Below are 20,489 nucleotides of genomic sequence, written 5' to 3' on the forward strand. Positions count from 1 at the left end.
GAGGGAGAGATTGTTGTCCTGGCACCGCACGACCAGGTCTCTGACCTCCTCCTTATAGGCTGTCTCATCGTTGTCGTTGATCAGGCCTACCACTGTTGTTTCATCGACAAATTTGGTGTTGGAGTCGTGCCTGGCCATACAGTCATGAGTGAACAGGGAGTACAGGAGGGGACTGAGCGTGCACCCCTGAGGGGCCCCCATGTTTATTTATTTTTTTATTTTTTTATTTTACCTTTATTTAACCAGGTAGGCAAGTTGAGAACAAGTTCTCATTTACAATTGCGACCTGGCCAAGATAAAGCAAAGCAGTTCGACAGATACAACGACACAGAGTTACACATGGAGTAAAACAAACATACAGTCAATAATACAGTATAAACAAGTCTATATACAATGTGAGCAAATGAGGTGAGAAGGGAGGTAAAGGTAAAAAAGGTCATGGTGGCAAGGTTAATACAATATAGCAAGTAAAACACTGGAATGGTAGTTTTGCAATGGAAGAATGTGCAAAGTAGAAATAAAAATAATGGGGTGCAAAGGAGCAAAATAAATAAATAAATTAAATACAGTTGGGAAAGAGGTAGTTGTTTGGGCTAAATTATAGGTGGGCTATGTACAGGAGGACTGGGACGGAGATTTGTCTTCCAACAAGACAATGATCCAAAACATAAAGCAAAACCTCACTGAGCTCGAGCTGTTTTGCAAGGAGGAATGGGAAAAAATGTCAGTCTCTCGCTGTGCAAAACGGATAGAGACATACCCCAAGCGATCACAGTCATCCGGAACAGCTGGTGCTCTCATGCATGTTTCAGTGTTACTTGCCTCGAAGCGAGCATATAACTAATTTAGCTCGTCTGGTAGGTTCGTGTCACTGGGCAGCTCGTGGCTGTACTTCCCTTTGTAGTTTAAGTTTGCAAGCCCTGCCACATCCGACGAGTGTCGGAGCCCGTGTAGTACGATTCAATCAGTCCTGTATTGACACTTTGCCTGCTTGATGGTTCGTCGGAGGGAGTAGCAGGATTTCTTATAAGCTTCCGGGTTAGAGTCCCACTCCTTGAAAGCAACAGCTCTATCCTTTAGTTCAGTGAGGATGTTGCCTGTAATCCATGGCTTCTGGTTGGGGTATGTACGCAGTCACTGTGGGGAAGAAATCGTCGATACACTTATTGATGAAGACAGTGACAGATGTGGTGTACTCAATGCCATCGGAAGAATCCCGGAACATATTCCAGTCTGTGCTAGGCTAACAGTCCTGTATCTTAGCATCTGCTTCATCTGCCCACTTTCTTTTTGACAGAGTAACTGGTGCTTCCTGCTTTAGTTTTTGCTTGTAAGCAGGAATCAGGAGAGAATTATGGTCAGATTTGCCAAATGGAGGGTGAGCGTTGTACGTGTCTCTGGATGAGCTTTTCCGGTTTGCTTATGGAGGAAAACAGCTCATTGAGTGCGGTCTTAGTGCCAGCATAGGTCTGCGGTGGTACATAGACAGCTACGAAAAAATATAGATGTAAACTCTCTTGGTAAATCAACTTGTCTACAGCTTATCATGAGATAACCTACCTCAGGCGAGCAAAACCTCAAGACTTCCTTAGATTTCATGCACCAGCTGTTGTTTACAAATATGCATAGGCCACCTCCCCTTGTCTTACAAGAGGCCGCTGTTCTATCCTGCCGAAAAAGCTTAAAACCCGCCGGCTGCATGTTAATCATGTCGTCGTTCAGCCACGACTCGGTGAAACATAAGTTATGTCAGTTAATGTCTCGTTGGTGGGATACACGTGCTCGTAGTTCATCTATTTTACTATCGATTGATTGTGCGTTGGCTAATAGGACCGATGGATCCTTCCCGATGGATCCTTACAAGGCACCCGGACCGTCATCTACAATACCCCCGTCTTTTCCTCCATGCAAATGACAGGGATGAGGGCCTTGTCGGGTGTCTGGAGTAAATCCTTCCCGTCCGAATCGTTGAAGAATTCCTCAAGTACAGTGTGAGTAATCGCTGCCCTGAGATCAAGAAGCTCTTTTCGGTCATGAGACACAGTGGCCGAAACATTATGTACAACATAAGTTACAAAACGCAAAAAAATACATACACAATTGGTTACGGTATCATAAAACAGCAGCCATCACCGTCGGCGCCATTATCACCAGGAGACATTAGTCTTTACAGCAATTCAAAAAGTATTGTTTCATTCTTGTAGTTTGAACAGTAGGAACAGACCATGTAGTTAGTTAAGACAGCGACCATTCAACCATGAGACACCATGTTTTTCCCGCTCCCAATGTTCTTTATTACCTTTGATCAAAAACACTCAGACCAAAAAGCACATAAGAGATTTTCATGCATGTATATGATTTGCCTGTCATACATGATACATACATGAAACAGAGTGCATTGGCAACTCATGTCTAAAGGAAACCAGTCAGTCAGCCAAAAGTCAGTAAATCAATCGTCAAGTCATCTCATTCCCAAGCAATTCCACCCAAATTGCGCAAAAACACTGGTGGACCAACGTGTTAAACTTGGCCTCCGTTAGCCAATACAGAAAGACCTGGAGAAACTCCAGGTGCATGGGAGTCAACTTACTCAGCTTAATATACCAACCAATCATCTCCCATAACACCTCCCCCATACGCTAACACACCACAAGCAGAGCATTGCCTTTCACAAGTGTTATTCTCTCAAATAAAATGCCCCTTTACCCAGTAAGGCCAACATTGAATAGTTGATGTACCAGCCTTACATTACGCAATAGCCTGGGGACAAGGTTAGTCAGTCAGAAAACAGTCAGTCAGGCACTTTATGTAAGTGAACTAAGGCCTTTCTCTCCGTCTCAACCGTACACATCTCTCAATTAAAACCTAAAATCTGTTTCTAAAAGCAAATCAAACTATTCAGCCCCCATGGAACTGTAGCAGTCAAACACCGGGAAGGTTCACTTTTAATTTTTAAAAAGCACACTGCACTCCCCCTCTCTCCTCTATTTAGTCCAGTCGTTGCTGCGTTTGTGTCGTGGGCGGAATTTCCTCTGTGGGCCACTTATCTCTTCAGAGGGGAGGGAGGAGGCAGACCCCTCAGGCTCATTAGTCCACCCTTTGGGGGAGTAACGAGGAAGAACAGGGAAAGGGGGAGGGCAACGAATTCTCCTCTCGCCTTCGTGGTGGGAGGACCTCCAGTCCTCCCCTCCCCTCCTGTCCTCCCCTCCCCTCCTGTCTTCCTCTGGTGGGTAGGGCCTCCTCCAGTTGTTCTGTGGCTGGGGGGGTCTCCATTGGTAGTTGTTGAAGTGAGGAAGATGGGGGAGAAGGCTCGGGTGGGGAGGCCACATGCCATAAGGAGGCAGAGGAGGGGGGAAGCCGTGAGTCTGGTGGTTCATACCCCTCTGGTGGAGAGGCCTGTAGAGAGAGAGAGAGCAGAACCGTCAGACCAAAATTAAACATATGGAGTGAATTCGGAAAGTATTCAGACCCCTTGACCTGTTCCACATTTTGATGTTACAGCATTATTCTAAAATAATAACATTTTGGCTAATTTATTATAAACGTAAATATCACATTTACATAAGTATTCAGACAATTTACTCAGTACTTTGTTGAAGCACCTTTGGCGACAATGAAAGCCTAGAGTCTGTGGTATGAAGCTACAAGCTTGGCACACCTGTATTTGGAGCGCTTCTCCCATTCTTCTCCGCAGATCCTCTCAAGCTGTGTCAGGTTGGATGGGGAGCGTCGTTGCACAGCCATTTAAAGGTCTCTCTATAGATGTTCGATAATGTTTAAGTCTGGGCTCTAGCTGGGCCACACAAGGACATTCAGAGACTTGTCCCGAAGCCACTCCTGCGTCGTCTTTGCTTAGGGATGTTGTCCTGCTGGTAGGTGAACCTTCGCCCCCCAGTCTGAAGTCCTGAGCACCCTGGAGCAGGTTTTCGTCAAGCATCTCTCTGTACTTCGCTCCATTCATCTTTGCCTTGATCCTGACGAGACTCCAAGTCCCTGCCCCAGCACGATGCTGCCAACACCATGCTTCACCGTAGGGATGGTGCCAGGTTTCCCCCAGATGTGACACATGGAATCAGGCCAATCTTGGTTTCATCAGACCAGAGAATCTTGTTTCTCATGGTCTTAGTCCTTCAGGTGTCTTTTGGCAAACTCCAAGAAGGCTGTCAGGTGCCTTTTACCGAGGAGTGGCTTCCGCCTGGCCACTACTATGGTGGAGTAGGGCAGAGATGGTTGTCCTTCTGGAAGGTTCTCCAATCTCCACAGAGGAACTCTAGAGCTCTGTCAGAGTGACCATTGGATTCTTGGCCCCCTGCCTGACCAAAGCCCTTCTCCCCCAATAGCTCAGTTAGGCCAGGCGGTCAGCTCTAGGAAGTCTTAGTCGTTCCAAGTTTCTTCTATTTACGAATGATGGTCACTGTTTGTCAGGGGCTTCAATACTGCAGACACTTTTTTGGTACACTTCCCAAGATCTGTGCCTTGACACAATCCTGTATCGGAGCTCTACGGACAACTCATTCAACCTCATGGCTTGGTTTTCACTCTGACATGCACTGTCAACTGTGGGACCTTATATAGACAGGTGTGTCCGCCTATCAAATCATGTCAAATCAATTGAATTTACCACAGATGGACTCCAAGTTGTAGAAACATCTCATGGATGGTCAACGGAAACAGGATGCACCTGAGCTCAATTGCAAATCTCATTGCAAGGGGTCTGAATACTTATAGTTGAAGTCGGAAGTTTACATACACCTCAGCCAAATACATTTAAACTCAGTTTTTCACAATTCCTGATATTCAATCCAGGTAAAAATTCCCTGTCTTAGGTGAGTTAGGATCACCACTTTATTTTAAGAATGTGACATGTCAGAATAATAGTAGAGAATTACTTATTTCAGCTTTCATTTCTTTCATCACATTCCCAATGGGTCAGAAGTTTACATACACTCAATTAGTATTTGGTAGCGTTCCCTTTAAAATTGTTTAACTTGGGTCAAATGTTTCAGGTAGCCTTCCACAAGCTTCCCACAATAAATTGGGTTAATTTTGGCCCATTCCTCCTGACAGAGCTGCTGTAACTGAGTCAGGTTTGTAGGCCTCCTTGCTCGCACACGCTTTTTCAGTTCTGCCCACACATTTTCTTTAGGATTGAGGTCAGGCCTTTCTGATGGCCACTCCAATACCTTGACTTTGTTGTCCTTTGCAATTTTGCCACAACTTTGGAAGTATGCTTGGGGTCATTGTCCATTTGGAAGACCTATATGCAAACAAGCTTACTGATGTCTTGAGATGTTGCTTCAAAATATCCACATCCTTTTACTTCATGATGCCATCTATTTTGTGAAGTGCACCAGTCCCTCCTACAGGAAAGCAACCCCACAACATGATGCTTCCACCCCTGTACCTCACGGTTAGGATGGCGTCCTTCGGCTTGCTAGCCTCCCCCTTTTTCCTCCAAACATAACAATGGTCATTATGGCCAAACAGTTATATTTTGTTTCATCAGACCAGAGGACATTTCTTCAAAAAGGACATTGTCCCCATGTGCAGTTGCAAACTGTAGTCTGGCTTATTTATGGCGGTTTTGGAGCAGTGGCGTCTTCCTTGCTGAGCGGACTTCAGGTTATGTCCGTATAGGATTTGTTTTACTGTGGATATAGATACTTTTGTACCCTTTGCTTTGCTGTTGTTCTGGGATTGATTTGCACTTCTCACACCAAAGTACGTTCATCTCTAGGAGACACAACACGTCTCCTTCCTGAGCAGTATGACGGCATACTATTGTTTGTACAGATGAACGTAGTACCTTCAGGCATTTGGAAATTGCTCCCAAGGATGAACCAGACATGTGGAGGTCTACAATTTTTTTTCTGAGGTCTTGGCTGATTTCTTTTGATTTTCCCATGATGCCAAGCAAAGAGGCACTGAGTTTGAAGGTAGGCCTTGAAATACATCCACATGTACACCTGCAATTGACTCAAATGATGTTAATTAGCCTATCAGAAGCTTCTAAAGCCATGACATCATTTTCTGAATTCTCCAAGCTGCTTAAAGGCACAGTCAACTTAGTGTATGTAAACTTCTGACCCACTGGAATTGTGATACAGTGAATTATAAGTGAAATAATCTGTCTGTAAACAATTGTTGGAACAATTACTTGTCATGCACAAAGTAGATGTCCTAACTGACTTCCCAAAACTATAGATTGTTAACAAGAAATGTGTAGAGTGGTTGAAAAACGAGTTAATGACTCCAACCTAAGTGTGTGTAAACTTCCAACTTCAACTGTACATGTAAATAAGGTATCTGGTTTCAAAAATGTCTAAATACCTGCTCTCGCTTTGAAATTATGGGGTGGTGTGTGTAGATTGATATATTTCATCAATTTTAGAATAAGGCCGCAACTTTACATTTTTGGGGAAAAAGTCAAGGGATCTGAATACTTTATGATAGTACTGTATGTAGACATACCTGTATGTCTATAAGGGTTAGAGGACAGGGTGCTTACACAAATTGGTTGTAGTCATGCCTGTCGTAATGTCTGTCGCGGTCGTGGGCAGGAGAGTCGAGAATGTTATGACGACTGCCAGAGCGGCCTCTGATTGGCTCCTGCTCCGACTCCTCCATCCCATCATTACTGCAGAGGGAGGGAGGAGGGATGGATGAATAAAAGTATGGATGGACAGAGACAACAATAGAGAGACCGACCGATCAACCAACCGAGACACAAATTACCTTCTCTTTGGCCCAGTCTGTAGGTCTTTCAGGTAGTTCTCTCTTTCTATGGGGTGACCCCGCGAAGAGTTAAACACTGGAATAACACATGGAAAATACATTACACACATGCATGTGTGCACACAATTTTTGAATGAGGTTCAGTACTCACACTCCACAGCCTCTTTAGGATCGATCCCATCTACATCTATCAGATACCTGAAGAGGGGAGAGTGAGAAGAGGAAAAGAAAGATGTAGGTTACAAACTAAGCACATGTAGAATCTACCAGAAACTCCACAAAATCTGCTAAAAGCTCCTTACCTACAGACCAGGTAGCCTGTCCTGTTGAGCCCATGAGTACAGTGTACTCCGATCAGCTTATCTTTGAAAGAGAAAGATAATAAATACGTTTACATTATCTTGTATTTCTGCTGATGTGTTGACGATTAACTAACAAGACACAGACAATCAGTTTCACAAACCACAAGTGAGGGTGTGGGTGTGTGTGTGTGTGTGGTGTGACACTGACCGTTGTGTGTGTTGTCTCGTAGGAACCCGCGGACGGCACGTTTGAAGCTAAGGATTGTGGGGTCACTGGGAACTTCATGACCAGCTGTGAAAATCTTCAGGTAGAACACGGAGTCTGGAAGGTCCTACACACACACAAACTACACTAGACTACACAGTAAGTGATTGTGTGTGTGTGTGTGTGGGGAAGTGATTGTGTGTGCGTACCTCAGGTTTGTAGTAGCGCGTAGTAAAGGTGAGGTCTATAATCAGTCCCAGCTCCTGTCCCTCTTTCTCCATAGTCTGCATCAGCTCCCATGGACCAAACGCCTGTGAACGTTCAACATGACGACACAGGGACTGGAACACACACACAGTTATTAGCCTAGTAACTACTAACACTCCTAGCTACCAGGGGTGTACCATTAGTCGGACTCTGTTGCAAAATGTTTTGCAACAGAAATAATTTACTCCAAACGGAAAACATTTTGCAACAAACAAGATTTTCTATTTGACATATTCAGGTAGGTCCCTCACCGTTTTGTTTGCATCCTAGAGTAAAAGGTTTCTGTTGCAAAACGTTTTGCAACGGAATCTGAATAACAAATACATCCCAGTATACCTATTACAAACCCCAAGGCCACTAACACCAACCCCGTAACCCAGTGCTTAATCTCTTTTGGACAGACTCACATAATGTTAGGCCTTCATTGTAAAATAAGAATTTGGTCTTAACTGACTTGCCTAGTTAAATTAAATAAAACATAACATTGAGCAGCTGACAATTCCGCTAGATTCTAGTTCTGGGTTTCCTAGACTACCCAGTGCTTGACAACACACCAGGGGGACACACAGCGAAGTCACTGAAATCCACCATGTATTTCACATCAAGTACATCGTGGAGTTGAGTGACTTAACACACACACACACACACACACACACACACACACACACACAGCTCTTGACTGTTACCGGTTTCAGAGGGACTTTAAAAGCGATGAACCGCGTCCCAGATATAATCTTCCCTACGGCCTGGTAGTCTTCCCATCTGTAGGAGAGATTGTAGGACATCAATATGACAGTCTAGAATCCCGTCTACATTACTGATTGAGGTCCAGCTCTGGGGGCTAACATTAGCATTAAATAGTTAACCGTTTAAACAGTGGCTATTTACCTGTCCGGTATCCCGTTTTTCTTGCGAGGAGGCATCTTTTTCTTGGGTTCACTTTTGGGTAACAGTTAACCTTATTTATACAATCAACATGATCTGCAATAAAAAAAAAAGTGTATTAGCCACTAGCAGCAAAACCAAAGATGTCTACGTTAGCTATCAAATTATATCGACAACACAGACGTATTGAGAAAGGTATCACAAATGTCTGGGCGGTCGACCGAGGATTAGCCAGCGCTAGCTAACTACGTTAGTTCTCAAGGCACATATTTTGCTGTAACGTCGTCAACAATTTCCTTACTCACCCAGTCAAATATTAACTCTTCTCAACAGTTAACATGAACCGTGTTTCATTTGACCTGAAAACAGAAGTCAATGTATGCAACCGAAAGCAAGTTAGCATGAATCACATTCCACCTTTCAGCTGCCGTGTTTGGATGACGTAAGGAGAGTCTAGTGTATCTTGCGGTCAGAATGTCTCTGTTCTCCCCTAGTGGTTTGGATGTGTTATGGCAGGAGAGGAACCCCAATTTAAACCTGAATACAAGCATAGCAGATATTGCTAGACCAATTTTGACACGGTCTTTCTAAAGCACCATTGGGTTGTCAGTCAGTTGTCTGTAGTGATACCGGAGTACCGAGGCCGGTGGCGAACTCGCTAAGCAGCTGAATTCGAAGCAGTGTGCGGGGTGGCGGACGCGTTTTTCGCTTTATCAAAAGGACGTCATCAACGACGTCCGAAGCTTCATTTAATCACGTGATTTTTCAACCCTTGTGTCGCAAAATGCGGGATCCCGGCTGGTTTTGCCGTGGTTCCGGTGTTTTCTTCCGAGTCCAAGCTGCTTTCTAACGCCGACTTCTACTGTACACCGTACTCACAAATAGAATTAGGATGTTGTGAACTATAACTGTTCTATACTATAGAACAGTTAGAGACGTAACGGTGTGAGGTTGAAGGCACTCTATTTTGAAAATAGTTTTATGTGAAACCATACTTTCTGCAGTGTGTTCATATAATGTGTTTTACTAAGTCTAGTGTAAGATTCGGTCTTAAGCACCCTAATTAATGCAATAGGTTCCGTTTTAGAAAAATAGTAAACTTGAAGGCAGACAGGATGTAGACCTGCTATTCCAATCTATTATAGGCTATTACAATTTAAAGGGCCTTTATTGGCATGGGAAACATATGTTTACATATTTACAAGTGAAATAGATAATTAACAAAAGTGAAATAAACAGTACAAATATTTAACAGTAAACGTTACACTTACACAAGTTCCAAACGAATAAAGACATTTCAAATGTCATAGCTCTATATACAGTGTTGTAATGATGTGAAAATAGTAAAAGTACAAAAGGGAAAATAAATAAACATAAATATAGGTGTTTGTTTTTCACTGGTTGCCCTTTTCTTGTGGCAACAGGTCACACAGCTTGCTGCTGTGATTGCACACTGGCATTTCACCCAATAGATATGGGAGTTTATCAAAATTGGAGGTCTGTGTAATATGAGGGAAACATGTGTCTCTAATATGGTCATACATTTGTCAGGATATTAGGAAGTGCAGCTCAATGTACTCTGTTTAGGGCCTGTTTAGCGTTCTGTTTTGCTCTGTTTTTTTATTTTTATTCTTTCCAATGCGTCAAGTAATTATCTTTTTGTTTTCTCATGATTTGGTTGAGTCTATATGTGTTGCTGTCCTGGACCTCTGTGGGGTCTGTTTGTGAACAGAGCCCCAAGACCACCTTGCTTAGGGGGGCTCTTCTCCAGTTTAATTTCTCTGTAGGCGATGGCTTTGTTATGGAAGGTTTGGTAATCACTTCCTTTTAGGTGGTTGTAGAATTTAACAGCTCTTTTCTGGATTTTGATAATTAGCGGGTATTAGCCTAATTCTGCTCTGCATGTATTATTTGGTGTTTTACATTGTACACAGAGGATATTTTTAGCAGAATTCTGCATGCAGAGTCTTGATTTGGTGTTTGTCCCATTTTGTGAATTCTTGGTCGGTGAACGGACCCCAGTCCTCACAACCATAAAGGGCAATGGGTTCTATAACTGATTCAGGTCATTTTAGACAAATCCTAATTGGTATGTCGAATTTCATGTTCCTTTTGATGGCATAGAAGGCCCTTCTTGCTTTGTCTCTCATATCGTTCACAGCTTTGTGGAAGTTACCTGTGGCGCTGATGTTTAGGCCAAGGTATGTAGAGTGTTTTGTGTGCTCTAGGCTAGCACAACAGTGTCTAAATGGAATTTGTATTTGTGGTCCTGGCAACTGGACTTTTTTTGGAACACCATTATTTTTGTCTTACTGAGATTTACTGTCAGGGCCCAGGTCTGACATAATCTGTGCAGAAGATCTAGGTGCTGCTGTCGGCCCTCCTTGGTTGGGGAGAGAAGCACCAGATCATCAGCAAACAATAGATATTTGACTTCAGATTCTAGTAGGGTGAGGCCGGGTACTACAGACCATTCTAGTGCCCTCAACAATTCGTTGATATATATATTGAAGAGGGTGGAGCTTAAGCTGCATCTGTGGAAAGAAATGTGTGTGTTTTTTACCCATTTTAATCGCACACTTGTTGTTTGTGTACTTGGATTTTATGATGTCTATAATAGTTTTCCCCCAACACCACTTTCCATCAATTTGTATAGCAGGCAACTGGTAATTAGTAGTGGGAAACTTGTCTATCATCTCTGAGCTCCGACCTATGTTACATGCTGAACTCTGACGTTACACACTAAGGAAATTACCTCGATAACAGCATTTTTCAGAAGTTAAATGCAACAACAAAACATTATTTGTGAAAAACAATACATTAATATGGTTTTTAACACTACAATTTGTTTGCGGCGTTCTCAAGTTGAAAGCACGTGAATGCACACAACTCTTTGCTCCCAGTTTACAAGTAGTACTTTCTGAGTATCCCACTTGAACGCAGCATTAGTTATTGACTACTAACCTTGAATTGAGTACTCAGTAAAAATAAGATAAAGACAGTAGTCTGGTCTTTGTGGTTCCTCCCCTGTGTGTAGGTGAAAACAAATACTTTAAATGTTCAGGCAAGTGATCATAATCTTTGGGCAACACCTAAAAAATCCTGACCTGCCTGATGGGCATGTGCCTTTCAGACTTTGGTTTAATGTCAATCCCTGCAGTGATGTGATTTCTCAGAACCCTTTACCCCTATTCATATAATGTGACCTTTTAAGTCCCAAGTCATTGTGAAAGTGAAGCTACTGATGATAGTCTGTCCAGCAAGCCCTGTAAAAATGATAGATGAGCTGGTAATGAATTGCTATTGAATGTAAAAGGTGGGTAAGTCCAGAGATGAGCTAGCACATGTTTTACTGAGCTGGCATTCCCAGTAGACAGCAAAGAGGAATGGAAGAGGGAAGGAGGAATGAATGTAGAAAATAACAGGTAATACCAGGAACTGTGATGCAACAGCATGCGATCGTGACATTTTGCCAACAACCACCCAGGTGTGTTAGTGTTGAGGGCGTGGCTGTAGCTGGTAGCCTTCCTGTCTGCCGGTTGGAACAGCTGCAGTATAAAATACATATACACACATGAACCGGACACTCTCTGACTTTACACTGACTGACACTCAGCTCAGGTGGATATTTGCCTGCTGGTGGTCTATTCAGGTGGGTTTTTACCTGTTGGACCTTACCCCATAAGGGAAGAGAGCTCACTTCATTCAGTGCTCTGATCCTCTTTCTATTACATTGGACTTGTGTCACGCTTTGTGCACAATATAGCTGTACATTTGTCACAGACTCTGACATAAACCCCCAGAGAGCAAGCAGGGGAAGACAGGAGCACGGACACACTCCCAGGGGATAGGTAGAAATCTTGAGAGGAACCAGACTGCAACAACGTGACTGGGCCGTTGGTCTCTATATATTTGGACATGCCGCTGTGGAGACGGACAAATGCTGGCGATGAGGAGTGCAACCGGGCCGTGCTGGTCTCCGAGTCAAACTTTGACCACGGGGTACCACTGGGCAGAAGGCCGGGGGCAGAGAAAGACACCAAGAGACTCCACGGTGCCTTGACCAGACTGGGCTACAGGGTGGACATTCACATGGATCTTAACGCTCAGGAGATTTACACACTCTTCAAGACAGGTAACACACATCTTATACACACGCCCCTGCTACAAATCAGCTCCAAAACAATAATAAATACTTTATAACCTGGTTTTATCAACGTTATCAAACTTATCAGAGTTGCTACATAATGTTATCAATTAGGGGACGGTCACGGAGTCCGCCGCAGCCCAGCACACAAAGCAATGGAAAATGTATACACACACATACAAACACACTTATCATGTTCTCTAACCCAAAAGTCAACGAAGGTCTCAGATTCTGGGAGGAATTGTTAACTGTTCATCTCCTGAAAACAGCCCAACCCTCAAGATCCTTCGAAGTCAACACTGATTGATCTTGTTTTAACACATACACCAGAGAAATATGTTATATGTTAAATGTTGTTATTTTACTGCTGCTCTTTAATTATTTGTTACTTTATCTCTTACTGTTTTTTAGGTATTTTTTTAAAAACTGCATTGTTGGTTAAGGGCTTGTAAGTAAGCATTTCACTGTAAGGTGAACACCTGTTATATTCGGCGCGTGTGACAAATAACATTTGATTTGATTTGATTTCTACTGGTGTCTTTGCCCAAGACGTTAATGACCATTGCCCAGTTGTTTGTGTTAGAGATGTGAGAACACAAAAATCTAAGCCTTGTGTCATGACAAATAGGAACTTTAAAAACCACAGTGAATAGACTTTTTTACAGGATCTTTATTTTAGTGAGCTTGATTGTATTTCAGCTTTACCTGAACCTGATTTAACTTTGAGCCTTTTGCAGATGTCTTCAATGCTATTGTGGATAATCATGCTCCCTTTAAAAAATTAAGGGTTAAAGGTAGTTTGACTTCCTGGTGCACTCCGGAATTATCAAGTCATTCATAAAAGAGATAAGGCTTGGGTCAAGGCCAGAAAAACAGGCTTAGGCCCAGACTGGCAAGCTTTTAAGCAACTGAGGAATCATTGTGTAAAAAAAAATCAGAAAGGCAAAATCTGATTATTAAGTAAGTGTGCTTTCAGATTGTAATGGGAACCCGGCTAAATTCTGGAAAACTGTAAAAATCCCTGAATAGTTCTACTTCCCCCTCTCTGCCACAACAAATTAATTCAGACTCTGGCTTCATTACAACAACAACAAAAATGTCATAATTGAATCACCATTTTATTTGGGCTATCTCTTTGAAAATAACTTCTTAGCCTATTCACAATGATATTAGGCTGGATGCTGATAGCCAGTGCTTTTCTTTTTGTTTATTTACAGAAAAGGAACTCCTGGATGCTTTGCTAGCAAATAGACAACAAGAAATCTATAGGAGCTGGAGCTGACCAATTTGGATCCTGGTCTGCTTCATTGTGCAGCGCCCATCATTGTTGGTTCAATAACCCACCGTTTTTATTTAACGTTGTTATCAGGAAATATTTCAAAAGTATGGGAAATCAGCTCTTGTGCTGCCACTCCATAATTGCGGAGATAGTAGAGATCTTAATCATTATCGCCCCATTTCAATATGTCCTTGTCTAGCTAAGATTCTCAAATCCTTGGTAATTGTACAACTTTGCTAAAAGAAAATGATCGGAGAAATGTATTTTGAACGTAAGCCAATCAGGGTTTAGGCCTGGCGTAGCGTTATGACAGGAAACACTTTAATTGTTAATGATCTTGTCATCAGCTTTTGACTAAGTTGATAGGCCTCGATAGGCCTGAGCTCTGACGCCTGTTCATGGTTTCATGATTATCTTAGTGACAGAACTCTGGCCATCGAGATTTATGCGGTTTAGTCTGAATTTCTTAAAGTCCATAAAGGTGTACTACAGGGGTCAGTTTTGGGACCTGTTCTCTATTTATATAAACATCATACGTCAATCTGTTAAAAATGGTACATTTCATATACAGTGCCTTGCGAAAGTATTCGGCCCCCTTGAACTTTGCAACCTTTTGCCACATTTCAGGCTTCAAACATAAAGATATAAAACTGTATTTTTTTGTGAAGAATCAACAACAAGTGGGACACAATCATGAAGTGGAACGACATTTATTGGATATTTCAAACTTTTTTAACAAATCAAAAACTGAAAAATTGGGCGTGCAAAATTATTCAGCCCCCTTAAGTTAATACTTTGTAGCGCCACCTTTTACTGCGATTACAGCTGTAAGTCGCTTGGGGTATGTCTCTATCAGTTTTGCACATCGAGAGACTGACATTTTTTCCCATTCCTCCTTGCAAAACAGCTCGAGCTCAGTGAGGTTGGATGGAGAGCATTTGTGAACAGCAGTTTTCAGTTCTTTCCACAGATTCTCGATTGGATTCAGGTCTGGACTTTGACTTGGCCATTCTAACACCTGGATATGTTTATTTTTGAACCATTCCATTGTAGATTTTGCTTTATGTTTTGGATCATTGTCTTGTTGGAAGACAAATCTCCATCCCAGTCTCAGGTCTTTTGCAGACTCCCTCAGGTTTTCTTCCAGAATGGTCCTGTATTTGGCTCCATCCATCTTCCCATCAATTTTAACCATCTTCCCTGTCCCTGCTGAAGAAAAGCAGGCCCAAACCATGATGCTGCCACCACCATGTTTGACAGTGGAGATGGTGTGTTCAGGGTGATGAGCTGTGTTGCTTTTACGCCAAACATAACGTTTTGCATTGTTGCAATTGTTGCATCTGACCAGAGCACCTTCTTCCACATGTTTGGTGTGTCTCCCAGGTGGCTTGTGGCAAACTTTAAACGACACTTTTTATGGATATCTTTAAGAAATGGCTTTCTTCTTGCCACTCTTCCATAAAGGCCAGATTTGTGCAATATACGACTGATTGTTGTCCTATGGACAGAGTCTCCCACCTCAGCTGTAGATCTCTGCAGTTCATCCAGAGTGATCATGGGCCTCTTGGCTGCATCTCTGATCAGTCTTCTCCTTGTATGAGCTGAAAGTTTAGAGGGACGGCCAGGTCTTTGTAGATTTGCAGTGGTCTGATACTCCTTCCATTTCAGTATTATCGCTTGCACAGTGCTCCTTGGGATGTTTAAAGCTTGGGAAATCTTTTTGTATCCAAATCCGGCTTTAAACTTCTTCACAACAGTATCTCGGACCTGCCTGGTGTGTTCCTTGTTCTTCATGATGCTCTCTGCGCTTTTAACGGACCTCTGAGACTATCACAGTGCAGGTGCATTTATACGGAGACTTGATTACACACAGGTGGATTGTATTTATCATCATTAGTCATTTAGGTCAACATTGGATCATTCAGAGATCCTCACTGAACTTCTGGAGAGAGTTTGCTGCACTGAAAGTAAAGGGCTGAATAATTTTGCACGCCCAATTTTTCAGTTTTTGATTTGTTAAAAAAGTTTGAAATATCCAATAAATGTCGTTCCACTTCATGATTGTGTCCCACTTGTTGTTGATTCTTCACAAAAAAATACAGTTTTATATCTTTATGTTTGAAGCCTGAAATGTGGCAAAAGGTCGCAAAGTTCAAGGGGGCCGAATACTTTCGCAAGGCACTGTATATGCGGACGATAGTATTATGTATGTTATTGCCTGACTGTTGGTCTGGCTGTGTCTAAACTACAGTCAGGTTTTATAGCTGATTTAAAACTTGTGCTTAATATGGGCAAGACTATATTCATGTTGTTTTTAAATTCTCGTAAGAACGTTTCAAATTACTTACATGTTCACTCATTAGATGGTTCTCCGATTGAATGTTTTCCCACTTGTAAATACTTAGGCACTTGTATTTGTATGGGTTTGACATTTAAAAAACATATAGATGAGCTGGTTAAGGAGCTAAGATTTGAAGTTGGCTTTGTCTACAGAAACAGATCATGCCTTTCTCTAAGCAGGTAGGAAGCAGATCATTCAGTCAACCTTTTTATCTGTTCTTGATTATGGTGATGTTATTTATCAAAGTGCAGCTGCTCCTACTCTTAAACCTTTGGATGCCACCACCCATAGTGCCCTTCGTTTTGTTTACAGGTGACAGTTTTGATACCCATCGTTGTATCCTGTATCAAAACGTTGGCTTAACTTCGCTAAAGACCTGTAGATCTCTACATTCCTCCCAGGTGAAGCTGGTTGAGAGAATGCCAAGAGTGTGCACAGCTGTCATCAAGGCAACGGGCGGCTACTTTGAAGAACCTCAAATGTTTTGTTTAACACTATTTTGGTTACTACATGATTCCATATGTGCTATTTCATAGTTTTGATGTCTTCATTATTATTCTACAATGTAGAAAATGGTAAAAACATAGAAAAACCCTTGAATGAGTAGGTGTGTCCAAACTTTTGACTGGTACTGTAAACTGAACAAAAATACAAATGTAACATCAAATAATTTCAAAGATTTTACTGAGTAGCCATTTGATTAACTGTTTAACAGTCTAATAGCTTCGGTGTAGAAGCTGTTGAGTAGCCTTTTCGACCTAGACTTGGAACTCCGGTAATGCTTGCTGTGTGGTAGCAGAGAGAACAGTCTGTGACTAGGGTGGCTGGAGTCTTTGAAAATGTTTAGGGCCTTTCTCTGACACCGCCTGGTGTAGAGGTCCTGGATGGCAAGAAGCTTGGTCCTAGTGATGTTCTGGGCCGGACACACTACCCTCTGTAGCGCCTTGTGGTTGGATGCCAAGCAGTTGCCATACCAAGCAGTGATGCAACCAGTCAGGATGCTCTCGATGGTGCAACTGTAGAATTCATTGAGGATCTGAGGACCCATGCCAAATCTTTTCAGTCTCCTGAGGGGGAATAGACATTGTCGTGCCCTCTTCATGACTCTTGGTGTGTTTGGACCATGATAGTTTGTTATTGATGTGGACACCAAGGAACTTGAAGCTCTCGATCCGCTCCACTACAGCCCCGTCGATGTGAATGGGCTACAGACGTGAGTGCTACTGGGTGGTAGTCATTTAGGCAGGTTGCCTTGGCATTCTTAGGCACAGGGACTATGGTGGTCTGCTTGAAACATGTAGGTATTACAGACTCGGTCAGTGAGAGGTTGAAAATGTCAGTGAAGACACTTGCCAGTTGGCCAGTGCAGCCACTGAGTATGTATCCTGGTTACCCTTTGTAATCCATAATAGTTTGCAAGCCCTGCCACATCCGAAGAGCGTCAGATCCGGTGTACTAGGATTCAATCTCAGTCCTTCATTGACGCTTTGCCTGTTTGATGGTTCGTTGGAGGACATAGCGGGACTTCTTATCAGCATCCGGATTAGTGTTCCGCTCCTTGAGTGGCAGCTCTAGCTCAGTGTGGATGTTGCATCTAATCCATGGCTTCTGGTTGGGATACGTGCTGTACGTATGGTCACTGTGGTGACGACGTCATTGATGCACTTATTGACGAAGCCGGTGACTGATGTGGTATACTCCTCAAAGCCATTGGATGAATCCCGGAACATATTCTATTCTTTTAGATTGCATTATACAGGGTACATTTGTAAATAGACTTAGGTCTCAATATGTCTTCCCTGTCAAAATAAAGGTTAAATAAATATTAGGGAGGGGGGAGACAGAGGAAAGATACTGTCTTTCATTGTTATTTACAGTAAAAACTACTAGAGATGTGAAATATGTAAAGGGCGCAGACAGGATGAAACTATGACACACACACATAGCGAGAGAGACATAATGTCCTAGTGATGCATTGCACAGTCCCATACACACCTATTTAATAACTACTCTGCAAACACCTGCAGACATGTGCACACTGTGTTGTGCCCTGCAGACAGAAGGATGACTGATGGGTGAGCTAATTGTTAGTTGAAGCAGACTGTTTCGAGGAATCAAGTGCCACCATCGTCAAATGCCACAGCAGGAGATAGAATTTTCTAGTTGTCTTTTTTCTGCTAACCGGCTCAGCCAGAAAGCTAGTCTGGTCCTCTCAAGGTTTTTTTTACTTGCCACTGTGCTGCTGCTTGCTCTTAGTGGGTCTAGGCCAATAAAGCATTTTCTGACCCAAAAATGTATAAATGAATACAATTTGATTAATTGATTGATTGCAGAGAGCGAGCAGCCGGTGAAAGAGTGCTTCCTGGCGGTGCTATCATCTCACGGGGAGGAGGGTTGTGTGTTCGGGGCGGACGGAATGCCGGTTAGACTGTCCCACATCTTCTCCTGCTTCAACAACACACACATGGAGGGAAAACTCTAACTGTTCTTCATCCAGGTCAGTACCCCATCATCACCACACCCACAACAGTGAGGTCAGTCATTCAATCAGTCAGTGATAATAATCAATAGTAATCATCTTTCTCTCTCTCTCTAGGCGTGTCGTGGGGGTGAGCTGGATGATGAGGTGACAGTGGAGACGGATTCAGCAGGAAGTGACATCATTGAGGACACCTTGTCTCAATACCTGTCCATCCCCATGGATACGGCAGTTATGTATGCCACCGCACCAGGTTACGGGGCGTTCATGAACCCTCTGGGGGCCGTCTTCCTCCAGACATTCTGCATCCTATTGGAGGAGGAAGGGGGTGGTGCCCTGGAACTGACACGCCTTCTGACATGCATTTCCCATCGTGTGGCCTTTTGCTTCGAGGCCAATGGTCGTCTGCTGGGGGGGGAAAAGGAAATGCCTTGCTTCGTATCACGATTGACCAGAGAGGTGTTCCCATTTGCCGAGCCCGGAAGGAGGGCGTGGCCAATGGACTTTCTGCCGCAACATTCGTCAACCCCGAGTACAACAGACCTCACAAACATATAAGCTGAACCCAAAGCCTTTGTTAGATCTGAAGAGAACGGTCTCTCTCGGATTGTTAGGCTTGACCATTGCTCTATCAGCTAGTACGGTTGACTTAGAGTGTTGTTGGTCAGAAGGTTGTGCTTGTGGGTCTAGGTTGCAAAGGAATTTCCACTCTGTTACATTTGTGTGCATGAAATAAAAATAACATTGTGATGATCAGACATGTGGATGCAGGAACAGATTGGGAGGTGTTGATGGTTTCACCATAGAGTAGATTATCATGGCCCCTTTCCTCAACAAACTAATGCGTCTTAAAATATCCTAGAGGATGAAAATGGCTAGATATCACTTAGCTTCTGCTGCTATGCTCTTATTTGAAACCATTTAATGTAAGTTGAGTGTGCTTAAAACGACCTTGATGAAATTGTCTGATATTTAATTAATTGACTGATATGTTCAAGGTATTTTTTTGTATTGTAACTAAGACAAATTAGTTTAATTCTGAGTTATGGCTCTGACTGGGCTGATACAGTTGATTTATTTATTTCACCTTTATTTAACCAGAACAAGTTCTCATTTGCAACTGCGACCTGGCCAAGATAAAGCATAGCAATTCGACACATACAACAACACAGTTACACATGGAATAAACAAAACATAGTCAATAATACAGTACAAAGAAAACAATGTCTATATACAGAAGTTGAAGATACAGCCAAATATGAGTACCTCTGCTGTAGAGGAATGAGGAGCAACAGCCCATATATACTAAAAGATTAAACCCACTTATGTGTAGGTGGGCAGGTGAGGAAGACATACTGAGCTGTTGGAAGGACTAGGGGCATTTCCCGACACAGACAGGTAAGAATGGGACAGAGGAACACATGAGTGCCTGTCACGCTATCCACAACCGGATATACTGTTGCTACTGTACGTACCACAGAAACACAACACACTGATAAACCACATAAAAACCTACCACATACCAGGGTTGGCGTAAATTCTATTTCAATTCAGAAAGTACATTATGATGGCAGGAAGCCTAGTGGTTAAGAGCATTGGGCCGTGACCGAAAGGTCGCTGATGAAAAATCTGTCTGTGCCCTTGAGCAAGGTAGTTATCCCTAATTGCTCCTGTAGGTCGATCTGGATAAGTGTTCCAATGCTTGTCAATTAGGAACATTTGTTTTGATTTCGGAGTTGACAAATTTAAATGGAATCGACCCCAACTCTGCCACACATTATTGATTCATTACTGATAAAATTGTGCTTCTGAGCTATTGCTTTTCACTCTAAAGATTCATTTACGGTCA

General features: G+C 42.7%; 1 protein-coding gene and 1 pseudogene across 3 annotated transcripts; one reads left to right on the plus strand and one right to left on the minus strand.

Annotated features, from left to right (window-relative positions):
- Nucleotides 1–2,270: 2,270 nt before the first annotated feature.
- Nucleotides 2,271–9,267, minus strand: dusp11 (dual specificity phosphatase 11 (RNA/RNP complex 1-interacting)). Of its 2 annotated transcripts, none has more exons than XM_021590667.3 (10): nucleotides 8,700–9,267; nucleotides 8,398–8,490; nucleotides 8,196–8,271; nucleotides 7,452–7,583; nucleotides 7,246–7,369; nucleotides 7,038–7,098; nucleotides 6,887–6,933; nucleotides 6,736–6,811; nucleotides 6,509–6,637; nucleotides 2,271–3,396 (listed from the first exon to the last, which is right to left on the minus strand). In XM_021590667.3, the coding sequence occupies exons 2-10, from the start codon at nucleotides 8,430–8,432 to the stop codon at nucleotides 2,985–2,987; spliced, it is 1,092 nt and encodes a 363-aa protein (XP_021446342.3). In that variant the 5' UTR covers nucleotides 8,433–8,490; nucleotides 8,700–9,267; the 3' UTR covers nucleotides 2,271–2,984. The 2 variants fall into 2 exon arrangements, with proteins under 2 accessions (XP_021446342.3, XP_036823781.2); XM_036967886.2 differs by having other exon boundaries at nucleotides 7,452–7,553; nucleotides 8,700–9,168.
- Nucleotides 9,268–11,985: 2,718 nt separating this feature from the next.
- Nucleotides 11,986–19,849, plus strand: LOC110509322 (caspase-7-like; annotated as a pseudogene). The gene is made up of 3 exons (XR_016493364.1): nucleotides 11,986–12,529; nucleotides 18,495–18,658; nucleotides 18,758–19,849. The product of XR_016493364.1 is annotated as a caspase-7-like (transcript).
- Nucleotides 19,850–20,489: the final 640 nt, after the last annotated feature.

The sequence above is a fragment of the Oncorhynchus mykiss genome, chromosome 29, assembly GCF_057628025.1.
Source record: "Oncorhynchus mykiss isolate SJ-2025 chromosome 29, ASM5762802v1, whole genome shotgun sequence".
NCBI lineage: Eukaryota > Metazoa > Chordata > Actinopteri > Salmoniformes > Salmonidae > Oncorhynchus > Oncorhynchus mykiss.

Bases quoted from the DNA above. Each gene is read 5' to 3' on its own strand.
- dusp11 (XM_021590667.3), bottom strand. From the start codon at position 8,432: ATGCCTCCTCGCAAGAAAAACGGGATACCGGACAG. The intron at 8,272-8,397 runs GTAAATAGCCAC...TCTCTCCTACAG, and splicing joins AAAAACGGGATACCGGACAG to ATGGGAAGACTACCAGGCCG. The intron at 7,099-7,245 runs GTCAGTGTCACA...TCTCTTTCAAAG, and splicing joins ACGAGACAACACACACAACG to ATAAGCTGATCGGAGTACAC.